General features: G+C 37.7%; 1 protein-coding gene across 1 annotated transcript in view; it reads right to left on the bottom strand.

Moving 5' to 3' along the window:
- Positions 1 to 4,128: 4,128 nt before the first annotated feature.
- HTR2C (5-hydroxytryptamine receptor 2C) overlaps positions 4,129 to 21,906 on the bottom strand; it is a 258,368-nt gene continuing 240,590 nt past the window's right edge. The window contains exon 4 of the mRNA XM_036271117.1: positions 4,129 to 4,955. Coding sequence (XP_036127010.1) covers positions 4,129 to 4,955 — 827 coding nt within the window. The remainder of the gene's footprint in view (positions 4,956 to 21,906) is intronic.

The following is a 21,906-nucleotide window of genomic DNA, read 5'->3' as shown; positions in this document are numbered from 1 at the left end:
GAGAATGACTGTGATGCCACCTACTTTTGTTGGCATCTCCTATAAAAATATCTTTCTAATATATTTGGCTGTGTAGGTGATATATTAACATATTTTAGGGAGAATGTACAGAGAGAAATGAGCCTCAACCTTGCAGATTGCACTGGCCTAAGTGTGAGCTGAGAAACTGTCTCTACAGCCCTGATTGGTTTGGCTTAGTGGTTAGAGCGTCAGCCTGCGGACCAGAGAGTCCTGGGTTCAGTTCTGCTAAGGGCATGTCCCTCAGTTACAGTTTGTCCCTGGCCCTGGTTGGGGTCGTGTGGGTGGCAACCACTCGATGTGTCTTTCTCACATCGATGTTACTCTCTCTCTCTCTCTCTTTACTTCTCTCCCTCCCACTTTACCTGAAGATAAATGCAAAAATGTCCTTGGGTGAGGATAAGAAAAAAAAAAAAAAGAAAAGAAAAGAAACAGTGTCTCTACAGTAGGCAGAAACTTAATGCTGCTTGATAACAGGAAGCATCTTTCTTCAGACCATGAAGAACTTCCAGTGCTATGGAATGAGGAACTTCTGTCTTCCCTTGCTCATCTTCCTTTCTAAGAGTAGTAGCCACTCCAATTCTTTACCTTCAGAAATGTCAACCTCTCTTCATTACCTCGCTGTTGGGTAAGAGTAGCTCCTAGCTTCCATAGTACAAAATACTTCTTGTTTCAAGGGTCAGTTCAACCTTTATTTCTTCACCTACTCCTAGGAATCAACCTAGTCATAGTGGCAATGGAGTAAGGTTTTCAGGCTTTCTTCTCAGAGAATGGAAGTCATATCAGTATCCTCTAGGATCATCCAGCATCAAGAAGGTATAAACGTTGAAAAAAAGGCCAATGTATTTTGCCATCCCTGGCTCCAGGTTGGAGGAACAGAGCAGCTTAGTATGGTGACCTTGATGATTGCATAGATATCCGAAGCCATTTTGGATAGAGGTAAGTTAAGGTGATTATGCCACATAGCATGAATGAAGAGCAGGGAATTGTATTTTGACAACCTTGAAAGATAATACAAAGCCCAAAGAGAGTGATGCTCAATATATATATGTGGAATGTAGAGTGGCCACTGATAAAACTGTAAAAAAAAAAAAAAAAAAAAAACATCAACAAAATAGACACGGTCATTTCTGTTCTTGGGGAGCTTAGAGTCTGGTGGGAATAAGATAGTAATGCTACTTATAGCAAGGAGAGCATGTAAGCCACCCAAGGTTCTCGCTTAGGTAAGGAAGGTAGGATAATTGGGAGTGCAATTATTCTGCTCATGAGTAATCAGTAACGTTGTTTTAGTATTATTTTTATTGTTTATACCTCTTAAATTTCTTTCCTCTGGTCTTTGAGTACATGCAGAATTAATCAGAAAAGTGATAATTTCTGGTTGCGTTTTAGAAATTATTTTAAAAGAAAATGAAGTGAAGTGATATATTTTCCCCTTAAATAATGCAGGGGGAAAAAAGACACATGATATATCAGTCAACATTTAATAAATTTAATAAATTAATAGGAAGTATTACAAAAACCTGGAATGGGTAACATACAGGAACCAGGAATAAGACAACACTTTGCCACCACTCACAAAAAGTACCATATGATGGAGGAGAAGTTTTACAGAAAATAATATAAGGCAGTCTGTTGCACATTTCTTAAACAGATATACATATATAATAGTTCATCAAAATAATTTATTTGACAGTAAATTCACCAGGTTTACAGTTATCACATGAACTTTTTAAAACATTTATAAAAGTTTGTAGATTTAACTTTGAACTGTAAGATTTATATCCAAATGAGTATATTTGTTTCATCCAAACTGCAGAGAATTTATGAATAGCACACAATTAGAGAATAATTACTGTGTTGGGTACTGTTAAGTACTACTACTTGATGACATAAGAATTATTAACAAATGTGCTATAAGCTATTATCATTCAACTTGCTGCTCGTGCTTTTGAAAATTGTGGTTACATTTTATTTCTTTGTAAAACATGTGCTATGAGTTTGCCCTGATAGTTAAAGAAAGAAATCAGATGTTTGCAATTTTCTCTAATACTCACAATACTTCAGATCTGAATGTATGGTCTTTCCAAGGACTTCTGAAGGATTTTCTTCTGTCCTTTGACATTATCTACTCTTCCCTACATTAATACAAATTGATGTATTCATGCAACATACATGGCATACATGCAGGACACCATCTGTATGTGTAGAACCCATGTTCAATGCATGCTATGTTTCTTCAGACACTTTAATTTCAGTAAGTATTAGATCATCTCATTCAATTTCATATAATTGTTTTAACATGCATTTTGACAGAGCTAACAGGCAGGTAGGCTTTATGTTCATGTTAGATTTGGGCATGCTCAAGTAATTGACTGACATTTGGCAGTGTTGCAAATGAAGTAGAGACTATAAGAGTTTCCTCAAGTACAGCAGCTCTTCCACTGCCCCTATGGAAGACTGTTGGATTTATCTATGCTGTGTGTTGAGGACACAGATCAGGGGTTTTAGAAATTCAGATTCTGCCTTTACCAGTTTCAGGATACTGAAATGTATACTCTAAGGTGTGTAAGTAACTGTCAGGCATAAAAAATAGCATCATGAATTCTTCAAAAATTGATCCACAGTTGTGTGAGATGGACACACATGGAAACACTTGTATACTCTGCACACAGCATAGAATTAATGGTCTGATTTAGCAATGCTTGAAAACCTTTCATGGATAACAAGCTAGTAAAGTGGTACTGAATTCTTAGAGAGCAGCAGGCCCACGAATGAAACAATGACCAACACTGATTGTAACACAACACTATATTTTAACAAAGTTTAAACTTCTGATATATAATTGCAGTACAATAAAGAGCTTGCCACTTTCACAAATTAGCTACAGCCTTTTCCTGCACTATAGTTTGGAAGGATCTGAAAATGAGATAAATTTTGTTTAAAATCCAAATGAAAACTCTGTATTTCTCTTATTCCTAGAGTTCAGTAAAAGCTTCCTTTTAGTTACTTTTTTCACATTCCAAGGGCCTAATTCTGTAGTCCTTAATCAAGTAAAACTTCCAAGGTTTTGATAATCTATGCTTCCAATGCAAGTTTTACTCAAAAATGGACTACAAAATTAGGTCCTATAGACAGAGGTACCATAATTAAAAAATATTTTAATAAGGCTCAAAATACTAATTTCATTTTGTGTGCAGCACACAAATTGGCAGGATCCTGAGATCAAAATCCAATTGATGTTGAATTCTGGATTGATAAGTAAATCTGGAATCTTATTTCCCAGTCTAATTATGGAATTAGGTATTTACTAAGGACCAGAATGAAAACATTAATTTCAATTTGCTTGTCATTATAATCAGAATTTGAACATTGTCCTTAAGAAGTGAAAAGCTAGTAGTGGACATATCTCATATAATCCTTCCACTTCTGTAGTCCTGGTTAACCAGCTGCTTATGTGAAAATACCACTATGTTTGGGGACAGACATTGCAGTAAAATACCAACACAACACTGACAATGTCAAATTTTGCCCCATATGTGACAACAAAGCTAAGTTTTTTCTTTGACTCACTAATGATGCTATAAAGTATAGCAGTCAGAACCAATTTTACTGGTTTTATGTGAGTAAATGAACACAGCACAGCAAGAATTTAAAGTATATATTTACTGTTAACCCAGAAAAAGATTCCACTAAATTTTTAATTTTGATGTGGTTGAAATATAACAACTGTTATATGCATCATTCTGGTCTCCTGCAAATGCCACTTGAGATGAACATTTCCTTATTAACAAAAGAAGGAAAACAGGAGAGAGAGAGAGTCAAGAAAGAGAGGGAGAAAAGAAGGGAGGGAAGGAGGAAGGGAAAGAAAACAATCATTTTATGTATCAAAGGATCAAAATAAGTTATTCTCCATCTATTATAAACAGTAAATATAGAACCCTAAATATCACTATTGTATGCATGATTGCAAAATACAGGGTAGCAAAGCTATATATAAAAACAAAATTTTCAGACAGCAATATTTACATTAGTTAGGACCAAGAGAAGAATTATAGAAGAACATTTTCCTACATTTCTAGCTTTACTGTAAGAAAATACTGCTGCACTTTCCTACACACTACTAATCCTTTCACTAACCACATTGGAGGGATTAATTGGTAGCTCCAAATTCTCAATTTGCATCTCTATTCCTGGCTCATTGTCATTAGCTTTCTTTATCACTGGTTCATTGGTATGCCAGTAAATGTTAACGTTGAGCTCCCTCCCAGACAAAGCAGTGGCAGCAATTCTTGGAATCTGCCTGACAGGAGGCTTTTTTTCTGCCTTATAATTGCAGTGCAGATAGTTGGAAAAAGCCCTTCGGTAAACTTTGTTGAAAAGAGTGTACACCAGCGGATTAATTCCTGAACAAACGTAGCCAATCCAAACAAATACATTCAGAAGCTTTTCCATGAGCTTTTGATTACAGGCCTTGGCACAAAGAACCGATAGAATATTAGTAATAAAAAACGGGCACCACATGATCAGAAACACAAAGAAAACAATGCCAAGGACTTTAGATGCTTTCCGTTCATTGTTGATAGCTTGCATGGTGCCCCTAGGACGTCTTTCTTTCTTCTTCCTTCCGCGCGGGTTCAAATCTTGGTTAGGGTTTGCAGCGTTCTCTTCATTGGTGGTATTCTTCTTGCAACACTTTAGAAAACCCAGGTTTATTCTGGGCAATTCCTCGGTTTGGCCATGCAATAACATCAGAGCTTGTCTGCGTAGAACATAAATCGTCAGGCAGTACGTAATCACCATGATTGTCAGCGGTATGAAGAAAGCTACGAAGGACCCAATAAGAACGAAATTTGGGTCATTCAGCACGCAAGTGGTATTGTCGACAAACACTTTGTCTTCGTTTCTCAGTCCGATCACAGGGATAGGAACTGATACACCTAAACGAACAAAAGAAAAGAAAAAAGGTAGCACACTGAACGACTGAACAGATATCTGCGATGGCATATATGCAATTGCATTTTGCTGAAGAAAATTTAGAGTTTGTATTTGTTGGAAGCTATTCACAACATAAATTGATAGTCATATAAAAGAGTAGCAGTATGATATCAGAAAAAGAAAGCCTTTTTTTTTCTTCTTTTATGTTAGGAATGTTTTCTCCCCAAATTCCTATAGAAGTCATGGAATTATCATTATTGAGATGAACTATTATAGATATGGTTTTTGTAAGAATGAATTGTGTGTTTGTTTTATTTCCAGTTCCTAAAATTCTGCTGACTCACAGAAGGTATTTAATAAATATTTCTTGAATAAATGAATACATTTACATCTGTATTCAATGACATTAAAAAATTCAGTCATTCTGTTTTTTTGCATATTATCTTCTAAATACAATAAAAATGATGTGTATATCACCTATAAGAGTAAAAGCATAATACTAACAAATCAGGGTTGGTTGGGCTGGCTCTGAGATGAGTTTTTAGTTAACAGCATATATTTGAGTCCCCCTTTTCCTGAGGAAAGGGGTCAAGAAATAGAAAGTTTATCTTTGAGTCCCTTGGAGATAGGGCCGGGGAACTCTGGAGTTACTGGAGACAGAGATGATGATATGACCCCTAAATGTGCTACAGGGACTAGAGGTGACCATTGTGCAGAAATACTGTATAAGCAGAAACTGAAAGGACTATCTTTGGCTAAAAGGACTCTCTTTTTAGCAAGAGTTTTAGTGATGCTCTGGGCATAAGCCACAATGTTTCAAGGTCAAGAGACAGAGTGAAATGCAGAGTTTGAAAAGATGCAGTCCCCTCATTGCTGTGCCAAATTTTGCGCATTTAAAAAAATTAATTAATTTATATTTGTTACAGATGTTACTCCTTTTTCCTCCACTGATTCCCCCCTTTCCCTCCCTCCCCATCCTGTCCCCACATTTGTTGTCCATGTCCATTGTTCACGCATATTTGCATGTAAGTTCTGTGGTATATCCCCCCCATCCTCTTCTGGGGATTGTCAGTTTGTACCCCACGTTCATGTCTCTGAAAATACCCCATTCCTCAGAATGTTATATTCATTATATTCCACAAATAAGTGAAATCATATGATACTTGTCTTTCTCTACTCAGCTTGTTTCCCTTAGGATAAAACTTTATAGGTCCCTCCATGTCATCTTAAAGGATAACAGATCTTTCTTTTTTATAGCTGCACAGTACTCCATTGTGTATATGTACCAGAACTTATTTATCCATCCGTCCACTGATGGACATTTGGACTCTTTTCAGATCTTAGCTATTATAAATAGTGCTGCTACAAATATGGTGGTACCCTATATTTTTTTCTGATTGGTGTTTCAGGCTTCTTAGGGTATATTCCAAGAAGTGGGATCACTGAGTCAAATGGCAGTTCAATTTTTATTTTTATTTTTTTGAGGTAACACCATATTGTTTTCCATAGTGGCTGCACAAGTCTGCATTCCCACCAGCTGTGTACTACAGTCCCCTATTCTCCAAACCCTCATCAACACTTGTTGACTGATGATTTGTTGATGGGTGGCCATTCTGACAGGTGTGAGGTGATAACTCATTGTTGTTTTAATTTGCATCTCTCTCATGATTAGCCATGTTGAGCATTTCTTTATTGTATGCCCTGTTTGGAGATGTGTCTATTTAGTTCCTCTGCCCATTTTTTTAATTGGGTTCTTTGTCTTCCTTTTGTTGAGTTGAATGAGTACACTATATATTTTGGAAATTAACCCCTTATTTGATGTATCGTTGGCAATTATGCTCTCCCATACAGTGGGTTGCCTTTCCATTTTGATGATTGTATCTTTTGCTGTGCAGAAGCTTTTGAGTTTGATGGAGTCTCATGTGTTAATTTTCTCCTTTGTTTCTGTTGCCTTAGGTGATGTATTAGTGAAAATTCTGCTTCATATGATGTCTGAAAATTTGTTGCCTGCATTTACTTCTAAGATTTTTATGGATCCATGAGTCACATTTAAGTATTTTATTCATTTTGAGTTTATTTTTGTGTATGGTGTAAGTTGATGATCTAGTTTCATTTTTTTGCATGTAGCTGTCCAATCTTCCCAACACCATTTATTAAAGAGGCTGCCTTGACTCCACTGTATGCTCTTGCCATCTTTGTCAAATATTAATTGAGTATAATGTCTTGGGTCCATTTCTGGGTTCTCTATTCTGTTCCACAGGTCTATATGCCTGTTCTTGTGCCAGTACCAGGCGGTTTTGATTACAGTAGCCTTGTAGTATAACCTGAAATCTGGTAATGTTATCCCTCCAACTTTGTTCCTATTTTTTTCAAGATTGCTGTGGCTATTTGAGGTCTTTTTTGGTTCTATATAAACTTTTGAATTATTCGTTCTAGCTCTGTGAAGTATGTCATTGGTATTTTGATGGAGATTGCATTGAATCTATAGATTGCTTTGGGTAGTATGGACATTTTAATGATGTTAATTCTTCCAATCCATGAGCAAGGTATGTGCTTCCACTTTTTTACATCTTTATTTCTTTTTCCAATGACCTGTAGTTTTCTGCAAATAAGTCCTTAATTTCTTTGGTTAATTTTATTCCTAGGTATCTTAATATTTTTGCTGCGATGGTAAATGGGATTTTTTTTTTTAGTTTCTCTTTCTGTGAATTCATCGTTGGTGTAAAAAATACCATTGATTTCTTGATGTTAATTTTTTGTTCTGCTACTTTGACAAATTTATTTATTAAGTCTAGTATATATTTGATGGAGTCTTTGGTGTTTTCTGCGTATAATATCATGTCATCTGCGAATAATGGCACTTTCACTTCCTCCTTTCCAATTTGTATCCCTTTTATTTTTTACTTCCTGTCTGATTGCTGTGGCTAAGACTTCCAATAAATAAGAGTGGTGAAAGTGGGCATCCTTATCTTGTTCCTGTTCTTAAGGAAAATTCTTTAATTTTTGCACATTGACTATGATGTTGGCTGTAGGTCATTCATATATGGCCTTTATTATGTTTAGATATGATCCCTCTATTCCAAGATGGCTAATTGTTTTTATCAGAAATGGGTGCTGGGTTTTGTCAAATGCTTCTTCAGCATCTATTGATATAATCATATGATTTTTATCTTTCATTTTGTTTATGTGGTGTATCACAATTATTGATTTGCGAATATTGTACCAGCCTTGCATCCCTGGGATGAATCCCACTTGGTCATGGTGAATAAATTTTTTGATGTATTGCTGGATCCGATTTGCTAGTATTTTGTTCAGGATTTTGGCACCTATATTCATAAGAGCTATTGGTCTGTAGTTTTCTTTCATTGTAGGGTCTTTTTCTGGTTTTGGAATTAGAATTATGCTGGCTTCATAAAACGAGTTTGGAAGTTCTACTTCTTCTTGAATGTTTTTAAATCGTTTATGAGAATGGGTGTTAGTTCTTCTTTGAATGTTTGGTAAAACTCCCCCCGTGAAGCAATCTGTGCCTGGGATTTTGTTTGCTGTGAGAGTCTTGATTACATCTTCAATTTCTTCTTTTGTTATTGGTCTGTTCAAGTTTTCTATCTCTTCCTGGTCCAATTTTGGAAGACTATGTGTTTTTAGAAATTTGTCCATTTCACTTAGATTGTCGAATTTATTGCCATATAATTGTTCATAGTAGTTGTTAACGATCTTTTGTATTTGTGTGGTGTCAGTTGTTATTTCTCCTCTTTCATTTCTGATTTTGTATATTTGGGTTCTCTCTCTTTGTTTCTTAGTGAGTCTAGCTAAGGGTAGATCAATCTTGTTTATCTTTTCGACAAATGAGCTCTTTGTTTCATTGATTTTTTGAATTGTTATTTTGGTCTCTATGTCGTTTATTTCTGCTCTGATCTTTATTATTTCCTTCCTTCTACTTGATCTGGGGTTTTCTTTTTTTGCTTTCTAGTTTTTTTAAGTTGTGAGGCTACATAGTGAATTAGAAATTTTTCTTATTTTTTCAGGTGGGCCTGTAGTGCTATGAACTTCCCTCTCAGAACTGCTTTCGCTGCATCCCATAGATTTGTTTTTGTTATGTGTTCATTTTCATTGATTTCCAGGAAGTTTTTAATTTCTTCCTTGATCTCCTTGGTAACCCATTCATTGTTTAATAATATGATCTTTAGCTTCCATGTGATCAAATGTCTTTGTATGTTGTTTTTTTTTGCAATTGATTTCTAGTTTCATGCCATGTGATCTGAGAAGATGTTTGATATGATTCCAGTTTTCTTAAACTTGTAGAGACTTAGTTTGTGCCCTAACATGTGGTTTATCTTTGAGAATGTCACATGTGCACCTGAGAAGAATGTGAATTCTGTATTTTGGGGGTGTAATTCTCTGTGGATATCTATTCAATCCATTTGGTCTAGTGCCTCATTTAGAGTCTCAGTTTCCTTGCTAATTTTTTGTCTAGAGGATCTATCCAGTGATGTCAGCGGGGTGTTGAAGTCCCCTGATATGATTGTATAGCTATCAATTTCTTCTTTGAACTCCTCCAGAAGATTTTTAATATATTTTGGTGCTCCTATATTGGGTGCATATATGTTTATCAAGGTTATATCTTCCTGTTGGATAGATCCTTTCAATATTATGTAGTGGCTTTCTTTGTCTCTAGCTATGGTCTTCATTTTAAAAATTATTTTATCAGACATGAGTATTGCTATCCCAGCTTTTTTTTTCCTTTTCATTTGCTTGGATGATTTTCTTTTTTTCCGTTCCTTCAGTTTCAACCTATGTGAATGTTTTGTTGTGAGGTGGGTCTCTTGTAAACAACATATAGATGAGTCATGCTTTCTTATCCAATCAGCTACTCTGTGTCTTTTTATGGGAGCATTCAATCCATTTACATTCAAGGTGATTATTGATATGTACTTATTTATTGCCATTTTTGTTTAGTGTGGTTGTGTTTTTCTTCCCATTTCTCCTGCTAATTACAGTAGTCTTTTTAATATTTCTTGCTGTGCTGGTTTGGTGCTAATGTATTCCTTTAGCCTTTTTTTGTCTGGGAAGCTCTTTATTTGATCTTCTATTTTGAATGATATCTTTGCTGGGTAGAGTAGTCTTGGATTCAAATCCTTGTTTTTCATGACTTTGATTACTTCATGCCATTCCCTTCTGGCCCATAGTGTTTCTTGTGAGAAGTCAGCTGAGAGCCTTATGGGGTTTCCTTTGTAGGTAACCTGTTGCTTATCTCTTGCTGCTTTTAGGATTCTCTCTTTGTCTTTAATTTTTGTCAGTTTGATTACTATGTGTCTTGGTGTGGGCCTGTTTGGGGTCTTCTGACTTGGGGCTCTCTGTGCTTCTTGAATTTGAATACCTTCTTCCTTCACTAAATTAGGAAAGTGTTCTGTCACTATTTCTTTGAATACATTCTCTAACCCTTGCTCATTTTCTTCTTCTTCGGGGACTCCTATGATGTGAATATTATTACCATTTCTAGTTGTTACATAGTTCTCTTAAGCTGTCTTCCTGTTTTTTAATAGTTTTTTCCTTTTGTTTATCTGATTGGTTGATTTCTTCTACCCTGTCTTCTAATTCACTGATCCGGTCCTCAGCTTCCTCTACTCTGGTTTTTAGACCTTGCAATGTGTTTTTCATTTCTGATATGTCATTCTTCATTTCTTCTTGGTGGTTTTTAATTTCCAACTGGTTGATTTTCAACATTTGTATGTCTTTATTCATGTTGCTCATGTCCTTACACTTGCTGTTGAGCTTCCTCAAGATCATGGCTCTGAATTCTAGTTCTGTTAACTTGCTTAACTGCACCTCATTTATCTCATGTTCGGTAGAGGTCTCTTGTTCTTTCATTTGGCTTTTGTTTCTGGTTTTCACCATTCTGCCTATCACAGTGGGCTTTGGAGCCCGCCAAATTTTCCCTGTGGATGTTGGTGTTCTGCTCTTTGTGGCTCCCTGTCTTTGGCTTGGATGAGGCAGGGAGGACCCACTTTAAACACCACTGTCAAGTCTTACTCTACTGGTTAGAGTTGCTAGCCCAGGGAATGGTAGTTATCCTCTAGCTTTGTTGCCTGGAGGCTATTAGTAGAGGTCACCTGAAGATCCTTGGTTTTTTAGTTACTTGAAAAACACCCTCAGGTGCTCAGTGTAAGAGGATTTCCAGAGGGTGGGGCAGATGCTGGTTGTTAATGTGCCTCAATTAGCATTTCAATGGCCACCGGGTGGGTTTGAATCTCTGAGGGAGGGGCTGCCTCCTCTCTCCAGGGCCCTGGGAAGGAGTAAGATGACCACATTCCTGAGTGGTTGCACTCAGAAAAAGCTCTGAGCACTCTCCAAATCCCGAGTGTCCCCACACAGTTCCATTCCAGTCTGTCGTCCCTCTGCTGGAGCCCAAGGTGAGTGGCTGCTGCCAATTTAGCCTCTGTCCAGGCTCTGCGTCGTGGAGCCACCTCGGACTTTAACCTGAGGGCGCTACTCCCCGCTATGGGCAGCCAAGGCTGTAGCACCAGCTGAGCACGTAGCACCCAGCTTAGGTTGCAGGATCCAGCCGTGGTCGTAGCACCAAGCTGAGGCGGCCAAGGACACAGCCGAGGACCCAGCCGAGGCACCTGCTGGTCCCAGCTGAGGCCACAGGACCCAGCCAAGCGTGCAGCTTACAGCTGAATCCCCTGGTCACAGTCAAATCTGCTGGTCTCAGCCCAGGCCTCTTCGGACCGTGGGCTCCGGGCCCCCTCTCGCGTCCTCGCAAGCCTACTAGGATTGAGTCTATGTCCCTGGTTATGTTGTCCTCCAAGCTCCCTTTCAGTTGCCCCTTCCTGATGATTTGTCTTTATTTTCATTGTAAGTCCATTTTGGTCCTGGGAGATGGTCTGTGTTGCTTCCGTTCAGTCCGCAGCCATTTTGTCTCTTTCTATTGCCATTTTTGTTTAGCATGGTTATATTTTTGTTCCTTTTTCTTCTACTTATTACAGCAGTCCTTTTAGCATATCTTTCACTGCTGGTTTATATATTCCCTTAGCCTATTTTATTTGGAAAGCTCTTTATTTGACCTTCTATTTTGAATGATAGCCTTGCTGGATAGAGTGGTCTTGGATTCAGATTTTTGTTTTTCATTACCTTGATTACTTCATGCCACTCTCTTCTGGCCTGTAGTGTTTCTGTTGAGAAGTTAGCGGAGATCCTCATGGAAGTTCCTCTGTAGGTCACCTATTGCTTATCCCTTGCTGCTTTTAGGATTCTCTCTTTGTCTTTAATTTTTGGCAGTTTGATTATTGTGTCTTGGTGTGGGCCTGTTTGGGTTCTTCTTACTTGGGGCTCTCTGTGCTTCTTGAACTTGAATGCCTTCTTCCTTCACAAAATTAGGGAAGTTTTCTGTCACTATTTCTTCAAATATATTCTCTAACCCTTGCTCATTTTCTTTCTCTTTGGGGACTCCTATGATGCAAATATTATTACATTTCCAGTTTTCCCACAGTTCTCTTAAGCATTCTTCTTGTTTTTTAATTGTTTTTTCCTTTCGATTTTCTGATTGGTTGATTTTTTCTACCCTGTCTTCTAATTCACTGATCGAGTCTTCATCTTCCTCTACTCTGCTGGTTAATCCTTCCAATGTGTTCTTTATATCTGCTATGTCATTTTTCATTTCCACTTTGTTGGTTTTCAATGTTTCTATATCTTTACTCATGCTGATGTCCTTGCTCATGCCGTTGAGCTTCCTCAAGATCATGGCTCTGAACTCTACCTCTAATAATGTGCTTAACTGCATTTTGTTTATCTTATCTTTGATAGAGTTCTCTTGTTCTTTATTTGGGATTTTCTTCTTTGTTTCACATTTTGGTTATGTCAGTGGGTTTTGGAGCCTGCCAAATTTTCTCTGTGATTGTTGGTGTTCTGCTGTTTTTGGCTCCCTCTACTGGGTTTGGATTAGCCTGGGTGTGTTTATGTTAAACACCACTCTAAGTCTTACTTTCCTGTGTAGATTTGCAAGCCCATGAAAGGTTCAGTTGTCCTCAAGCTTTTTCTTGATTACTAGTAGTCTCAGTTACTCATTGCCTTGGAATGCAGCCCTGGTGTTCTGCTTAAGGGGGTTTCCAGAGGGTGGGATAGATGCTGGTTGTTAATGAGCCTCAATTTTCATTTCTTTGCCTTACTTTGGAAAGGCTGACTTTCCAAGGGGTAGAGGTTGCTGCTCTTCCCCACTACTCTGGGAAGAAGCACACCAACCACCGTCCGTTGTGGCTGCAACTCATCAAGAACTCTGAGTGCCCTTCAAAACCCCTGATATCCCCATAGAATTCCAGCCCAGTTTGCCCTCCCTCTGCGGTAGACCCCAGCTGAGTGGCTGTGGCTAATTTAGCGCTCTGTCCTGGTTCTGTGTCCTGTGGAGTGGGCTTGGTCTTTATTCCCCAAAGGTGCTGCTCACAGCTAAGACTGCTGCTGTCTGTGGGATCCCATCCTGGCACCCTCTTGTGCTTCCGCAGATCCTACCAGTGTCCCTGGTTGTATGGTTCTGTCCTGCTGATTTTCTGTTTTTTTTTGTTTGTTTGTTTGTTTGTTTGTTTGTTTTTTTCCAAGAGGATTTGACTTATTTTAGTTGTAATTCCCGTTTGGTCCTGGGAGATCTTCTGAGTGGCTTCTATTCACTTGGTCCTCTTTTTCACATCCTCTAAGCCTATCTTGTGTGCAGCTGGGTCGCACAGTCTTTTCTGGTGCCCTCGCACTCTGAAGGTTCTGCAGGTAACTGGATTGCACAGTTCCTCTGGGGACCTGGCTCTATGCCTATGTTATGGGTTGCTGGGGTGCATAGGCCTCTCTGGTGCTTCAGCACCTCACAGGTCCCACGGGTAACTGGATGACACAGTCCCTGCTGGGTTGCACAGGCCTCTCTGGTGTCCCCACAACCTGTAGGTCCGTGGGTAACTGGATCACAGAGTCCCTTTTGGGACACGTCTTTATGCCTATCTTATGGGCTGCTGGGTCACACAGGCCTCTCTGGTGCTTTCTTACCCCGCAGGTCCCGTGGGTAACTAGATCACACAATCCCTGCTGGGTCTCACAGACATCTCTGGTGCCCCAGCACCCAGCAGGTCCCATAAGCAGGTAGCTGGATTGCACCAGTCCCTCTCAGGCTCCGTCTTCCCACCGCTTTTGTAAGCTGCCGTGTCGCACAGGATTCTCTGTTGCCCCAGCATTCCAAAGGACCCATGGGCAGCTGGATCGCACCAGTCCCTCTTGAGCTCTGCCTTCCCACCACTCTTGTGAGCTTCTGGACCACATAGGCCTCTGTGGAGCCCCAGGTCCCACTGCTGGTATCTGGGGAGTGCTGCTGCCCCATGGGGCTCAACTACTGCTCAGTTTTTCCTATAGTTTTTGGGGATGTGTCTCAGCTGCTGATCTGTGTTTCTGTTACCTGGGGATGGATTTCTCTCCCCAGCTTTTGTTGCTGGGTGTATATCTCAACTCTGATTGTGCTGCTACTGGGGGCGATGGTGCTGGGCTCCCAGCTGTCCATGTCTTTAGCAACTGGCACCTTGGCAGCTCCATTACTGTGCACTGGTCTGTGTTGACACAGCGTGTCCACTGGTCCGATGGTGCCAAGTGTGCTGGTAGGCCCAGGTTGCTGGGCCCTAGCCACTCCCACTACCTCCTCCCAGGGAAGACCCGGGATCTTCCACAATGGTGGGTCCTCCCTGTGGCCCAGGGAGAAGGGCCCTGATGAGCAGCTTACCACGGTAGCCGGCTGCTCCAGTCCACAGCACAGGAACCTTCTGCTCTGCGTCTCTGCACTGCATGAGTTTGGTCCTCCACCTTCACGTCCATTCATACTCTCTCACACACTAGCTCACTCTCTTACATACTCACCCTCCCTCTGTTCCTGCCTGCTGCCATCTTCCTAAATTTTGAGCATTTTTGTTTTTTAAGAATATTGAGAGGTAGTACTCTAGGTAAGCACCTCCCTTAATAAATAAGCTCACATGCAGAAAATATCAATAAGGTGGTGGGAATAGAAGATGATCATGTACCCACCCATAAGTAAGAAAGATGGAAGCTTTCAAAAATCACTATGATTTTGAACAGGTCCTGCATCACTGAGTAGGTATAATGTTCAAATGAATTTCAAATCTTAATGTTAATTTATTTTCTCTTGTGTTCACAGGAAGATGAAACCTGAGAAAATTCAGATTGCATTTTCAAGGTTCTATCAGAGATTGTTATTATAAATCCTGAGCTGGTAGACATCTATACTATGAACTGTGAGAGGAAATAGAAGTGCACTCTTAGAGATTGTTGCTGGCTTTAGAAAACACGCAGGGAACTGTGACAAATCTGAAACTGAAAGTACCTACAGTTTGTCTTAATATCCTTCCTCAGGTATAAAGTGACTGGATGATCAAGAGGGAAAAAGTGGTCAATATTTTTTTGCAAGAGCTCGCTCAAGATGTTTTACTTAATCTCTGAGAAGACATGAAGAAGAGTGTGTTTAGAACATTATATTTAAGCCTTCTTCCTCACCTTAGATACTGAATTTCTAAAATAGCTGGGCTTTTTCTAGAAAAAAAGAGACCAAGTGATGGTGTAAGAAGCAGCAATAGATGTAACAAGACTCCTTGGGTATTGGTGCATCCCTACAACTCTGAAGATAGGCATGCCATTCAAGAAGATAAGAAAGGCTATAAAAACTGCACCATACACAGACAGAAAGTATCCTCAGGTAATACAGTGCAGGATCCTGGTGAAGAAGCCTTTAAAGCCTGGTTGGGATGAGTGACAAGTATCAGAAGGTAATTTTCACAAGGTTTGCTGAAATGCTTGAAGGAATTTCAACAGGTTTATGGGAAGACACAGTATAACAGAACCACAAAGTTTACATTTCTTAAGAGTTATAGAAAGACAGGTAAGAATGCTGCCATCTTGTATCATTAGAGCATTTGATCCAAAAGTAATAAATATAAGGGAATCTCTAGAAAGAATATAGTGCAAGCCTGTCAGAAAGAAGCTGGTATTGGCTTATACTTATTGGAATGTTTTAGTGAAGGGTTAGGCTGCAGTTAAGGAAGCTAATAGGGGATTAAGGAAAGAAGGAAAAATTTCTTCAAAACAAATAATTTCCATGAAAAAAAAATTAGAGGAGAACCTATAGATTAAAAGAGTCTTAAAAGACCTATCAACCTTCTTGGACTCTTGATAAAAACACATTTTAAAATATATTCATGGCCCTGGCCAATGTGGCTCAGTTGGTTGGGCATTGTTGTCCCATGAACCAAGAGGTCACCAGTTTAATTCCTGATCAGGGAACATGCCTGGGTTGTAGGCTCAGTCCCTAGTAGGGGGTATGTAGAAGGCAGCTGATCAATGTTTCTCTCTCATCAAAGTTTCTCTCTCTTTCAAATCAATAAAAACATATTAAAAATAATAAAAATATTCAAGACATCTGGAAATTTTGATCAGTGATGGCCTTTTGATGATATTAATAATTATTGTGCATTAATTTTTAGAAGTGATGTTGATTTTGTGGTTATGTAGAAAAATAATTCTTATATGTTTAAATATACATACTGAAATATTTGTGGATGAAATATGTTGTTTGGAGTTTATTTTCAAATATGGGAAGGAGAAGTGGATGGAGTGTGGATGAAACAAGACTACATAAATTGATAAATTTTGTAGCTGATTGATGAATATATAGGTCTTATTATATAATTCTATCTATTTTTATGATATTTGAATGTCTCCATAACAAAAGTTTAATAATATTTTTTAAAGTGTATAAAGAAAATATAGAGGTCTTTTCAGAACCTAACAATAAAATTCCTATTAGACCTCAGATCAAAAAGGTCTCTAAAACTTAGTGGCCACAGCTAATCTTGAAAGTGATTACTTCCAGAACAAAACACTTGGACTGTTAAGTGGAAACACTCACCACTTTGATATAATTATAAGGAAGAAGTCCATTTATACTTTCTCAGGATCTTGTAACAAGACTAGAGGAGGAATATTAGGAGAACTTCTCCCTTTCCAACCACCTCCTCCATGGCTCCGCAGCAGTGTGAAAACTGGAATCTGGAGGAATCCTGACAGGGTTAAACTTACCTACACTCTAGAAACAAATGGTAGAGTGGAGATTCAATCCCCACAGGAAATGCTACACAATCTTCTAGATATTCCTAGAGACATGGGAAGTTTCTGTGGAAGGCCTCACACTGACTCCAATATCAGTGGAAGTCAGCATTACTCAGAGCCCAGCTCTGGAGTGGTGTTACCTTGCTTCTGTTAAAAGATTTATCATTTTGTCTAAGAGACTCTTGGGCCTAAAATGTGGCCTTGTAAAGGGACAACAAAACAGAATAGCAGAGCAATTCCAGATGAGCAGAATCTGTTTTTGGATATGTGAGGCCAAAATTATACCTGGCATTTATTTGTATAATTTTATGTTCATTGAGTAAAGAGTAACTTTAAAGTTGGCTTTTATTGAGTATACCTTATGTGCCAGGCACTGAACCATACGTATTACTGACATTACAGATGCAAAATAAATTATCTCATTTGGGTTAACACAGATATTATTTAGTAAAGTAGCTTAGCTTCTTTACCAAATCTATACCATTATTAGTTTTTGTTTTTGGAAACCATGAATGTGGTCAACAAAATGAGAGAAAACTCAAGTTCTTTGAAAAAATATGGAAATTATAAATCATAGCAATAACTAAAGTAGTATTAATAATAATGTATATTATATAAATTCTCTTATTCAGTACTTTTAACATTAAAGATATGTGTCGGCAGTTCTCAAAGTGTGGTTCAAGGACCCTGGTGGGTCTCTGAGACTCTTTTAGAGAGTTTGCTAGGTTTTCCTTTTCCATTGTTTTTAAAAGTGCATTTCTTGAAAAACTTCAACTCAAGTGCCATATCATAACATGTTAAACACAGATACGTGTATGAGAATCCAAGTATCTTTCCACAAAGCTAAACATTAAAGAGATTTTTAAAACTATGTAACAGTGCCTGTTTTTTTTTTTTTTTTTTGGTGTGAAAAATATAGTTAGTTTTCATAAAGTATGAAATTTGTATTAACATTAAATGGGCTTATTGTTATTTAAAAAATGATTTATAAATATTTTAAATATTTCTTAGTTTTCCTTTCTAATATAGTAAATGTTAATAGATATAAGCCACATAAACAAAAAACTTTTGGGGGTTTTCAATTATTTTGAAGAGTATAAAGGGTTCCTGACACCAAAGAGTTTGAGAAATGTTATTCTATGTTAACGGATGAAGTTATTTAAACCTTAGAGAGTTAAGTTCAGCAAATATATTGTCTTTCTTCTCAGTATTTTAAATTTGTCAACCAGTAGAAATTCAGGTAATATTATAATGTCAGGTAAATATAAACAACAGCAATAATAGCAACACAATACTTTATATGCATTATCTCATTCATTCTCATAGAAATTCTGAAAGGCACATGTTATTTGGTGAAGTTAACTTCAGAAAAGTTAAGTTTGGCAATTATAATGGAGCAGTCTTTGATACTTTAAAAACCTTTGATTTTCTCAAGGAGAAATAGTGAAAATGAACTACCATAGAAAATACCAGGTACAAATAACAACAATTGCAATAATAATATATTTTACTTAATGCTTTCTATTTGTTACAAACTGAGTTAATTATTTTATAGTTGTATACTTTCATGTGTTATTTTATTCAATCCAGACAAAATCATATAAAGAATTATTAACTAGAATCAATCTTTTTGAAATTAACATCAATAAACCTATATGTAATCTTTAGAATTTCAGAAACAACATTAATTCATGTCCTGCTGAAAATATCAGGTACTATTTTTAACCAATAAGCAGTTAAATATTTTACATGCATTATCTCTTCAAAAACCCTGATAAGTGATTATTATTTTTGAGGTTCCTTAAACTCAGAGAAAAAATACACCTTCAATAAACATCAAGGGTCTTAGCATTTTATAAACATTAAATTCAGTAACATAGTTATAGTCACTGAGTGTTTACTGACTGAAAACTTATTAATATTACATACTTTACATGTATTATCTCATAACAGACTTATTAAAGGCATAAAATAACTTAGTAATGTCATTTTACTTCAAATAAGACAAGTCCAGAGAATGTATAACAATGTTCACTTTATTTCTTAAAGCCTTGAATTCAAGCAACACAGACCAGTTCTCTTGAAACTATCAGATAATACCATATACCAATTAGATGCTCATTTCTTTCAGATTTTAACATCTTCGAAATTGTGATACATCTTTGAACTGATAATCACTGCGTCTTACAATCACTGTTGGCTAGACAGCAGCCATTATATAGTTGTCAATGTAAGAAATATTAAACTTGTGAGGAATTTTTGTGAGTTTATTTGAGCCAAACTGTCAACAATTGTCAGGAAGCAAAATCTGAATGGATTGAGATAATGCTCCAGAGAATGGCAGTTTTGCACCTTATTTTATACAATACAGTCAAAAGAAAAGACTCAAGTGGGTTAAATGAAATTCACTGGTGATAGATTAGGGAGGTGGGAGAAAGCAAAGTGGGGGATCCTCTGGAATTGGATGAAAAGTAAAGTGATAGACACGTACATATTTTACACAGGTGGGTATGGGATAGTTAACAGTCAACAATTAACTCAATAACAATGAGGTAGAGTGGTGCTTGTGCTTTAAGGGATCCGGAAAAAAAGGAAAATTACTTTAACATTCCAAAGATATGCTACTATAGATGCAAAAAGACAATAGACAGGCTCAGTTATGGTGAAAGTTGACCTCTGTCAGGGAAGATGCTGGCCTAGGACATGACTACCTGCCATAAACTGGTTTTAGTTAAAAAGTTTAAATTCCAGACCATTCTTTGTATTTACTTTAGGTCTTTGAGTTTGCAAGGCTGTCGCACAGACCTTCCCTGAGCTTGTCAGTTTAGCATGTGGCCTTTTTTCGTCCACATAGTTGACATTGTCAGTATGTATATGAACCTGGTCTGAATAAACTTCTCTTGACATCTTCTGGCAAGATACTCAAATTACCAGCAACAGCATTTGCAAAATGGGTATCAGCAGGTGAAAGAATTCAGTGTGAACAAAAATTGTAACAGGCAAAGGGAGGGAATGTTCTGAAGAAGGCATTATAAAAAGCATCAAATGCCATAGAAGAGTCTAGAGTTTGATATATTTCCCGTGTCTTTGAAAATGATGAGGTTATCGGTGCTTATAGAAAGAACAATTACAGTGCAGTAGAGAACACAAGACATACATTGCCAATACATGAATAATAAATCATAGGAAAGAGGAGAGAGAGATTACAGAATAAATTTCCTGGAACTGATTGCCCAACATCAAAATAAAAACATATATCAGGGAAATTATTACTAAATTGCAGGGCTCTTTCAGAGGTATTTATTTTCATAGACTTTTTTCAAAGGTCCCTAGGAGGACCACTCAGTGTTATGCTTGACATGAGTGGTCTCTTGCCTCATGGAGTAGTAAGTGAATCCCTTGAACATGGGAGTTAACAGCAAAAGATAAAGGAACTATTTTCACAGAAGAACACAGAAGATAAAACAAACACAAGTATCACTGCTGCTCAGTTTCCAGATAATACAGTATTACTAATAGTTAGGAAAAATAACATTTTGTATGCTTTGGCAAAGAAATCAGTATGGCGTTAGTGCAGTGAGAATTTTGAGGAATTCAGTCAGATTCAGAGTTAGCTTTGAACCTCAAGGATTTTGTCTGTTTGTTTGGCTTTGGGAATAGTGTAACTGCGTAGAAACTGCAATATTTAATATGGCTTTTACTCCTTTTTTTTCTTTGATTCGAATTGGCCTCACCCAGCAACCTGACTCACCTAAATACTTCTCCCTTACACATCCACTCCTTTAATCATTAAACTCTCAGGACTATGAGGTTCTGATCAGCATAAATAATTTGTTGACTTCAGAAACAGAATTCTGGTCAATCTAGAGATAACATCTGAGCTTCAGTTGTGTTTCAGCTTCAGGCCAAGAAAAGCTTGGAAACCAGACAAAGCAACACCATGGCTGACTTCAGGACCAGATGCACTGATCAACTACCCATTAGCATTGACAAATCAGTAAAGACCATGACCCTAACTGAGTCACCATGATTAAAGATTTCCCCCCTATATAACCCATCCTCTGGAAGCCATCAGGGAGCCAGATCCTTGAGCCTTAGTTTACCTAACTCCCGACATGGGCCACTTTCTGAAAACCCTTACTTTCTTTGCTACCAGCTCCTATTTATGTCTTATTTGGCTTTGACGCATGCAGGCAAACAGACCCCTTTAGTCCAGCAACAACAGTAAGAACATAGGCATGTATAAATAAAAGATAACAATTGCAAAAGGTAGTGGTAAGAGACGACCCAAAATGAATTTGAGGGAAATTGAACTAAAAGAGAAAGATTGTAAGCAGGAAAGCATGAGAAGACAGTCCATGAGCTAACAAGAGGAATGCCCAGGCTTTGTAAGATATACTTGGAACATAATCTGTGAAAAAGCAGGTGGGAAAGGTTCTACTATTCAACTATAATATAGCTGAGGGCATAAGGAAGTGAAATTTAAGGTAGCACTGAAATATGAACACAATTAGTACTGAAAGGTAGCAGAATATGCAATCGCAATATATACCCTTTTGGCATAAGGATTATTTTGAGTTGATTAGTTTGAGAAATGGCAGACACAGGGGTAGCATTAAAAACAGACCAGAAATTGCTATTTTATAAGGGAAATTTGCATTTATAAAGGAAATCTCCACCTGCAAATGTCTCCCTTTCCCAGTATCAGGATTACTCTAAATCACAAGAAAGTGTTATCAATGAATAAGGCACCCACTTAAATCTGCATAACAAACCTTACATTTGTTTCCTCTGTTTTTTCTAGTAGCCTTCCATAAT

Source organism: Molossus molossus, unplaced genomic scaffold, assembly GCF_014108415.1.
Source record: "Molossus molossus isolate mMolMol1 unplaced genomic scaffold, mMolMol1.p scaffold_m16_p_2, whole genome shotgun sequence".
NCBI lineage: Eukaryota > Metazoa > Chordata > Mammalia > Chiroptera > Molossidae > Molossus > Molossus molossus.
Note: the sequence above shows the minus strand (reverse complement) of the source record. Positions and strands in the feature narration are given on the sequence as shown.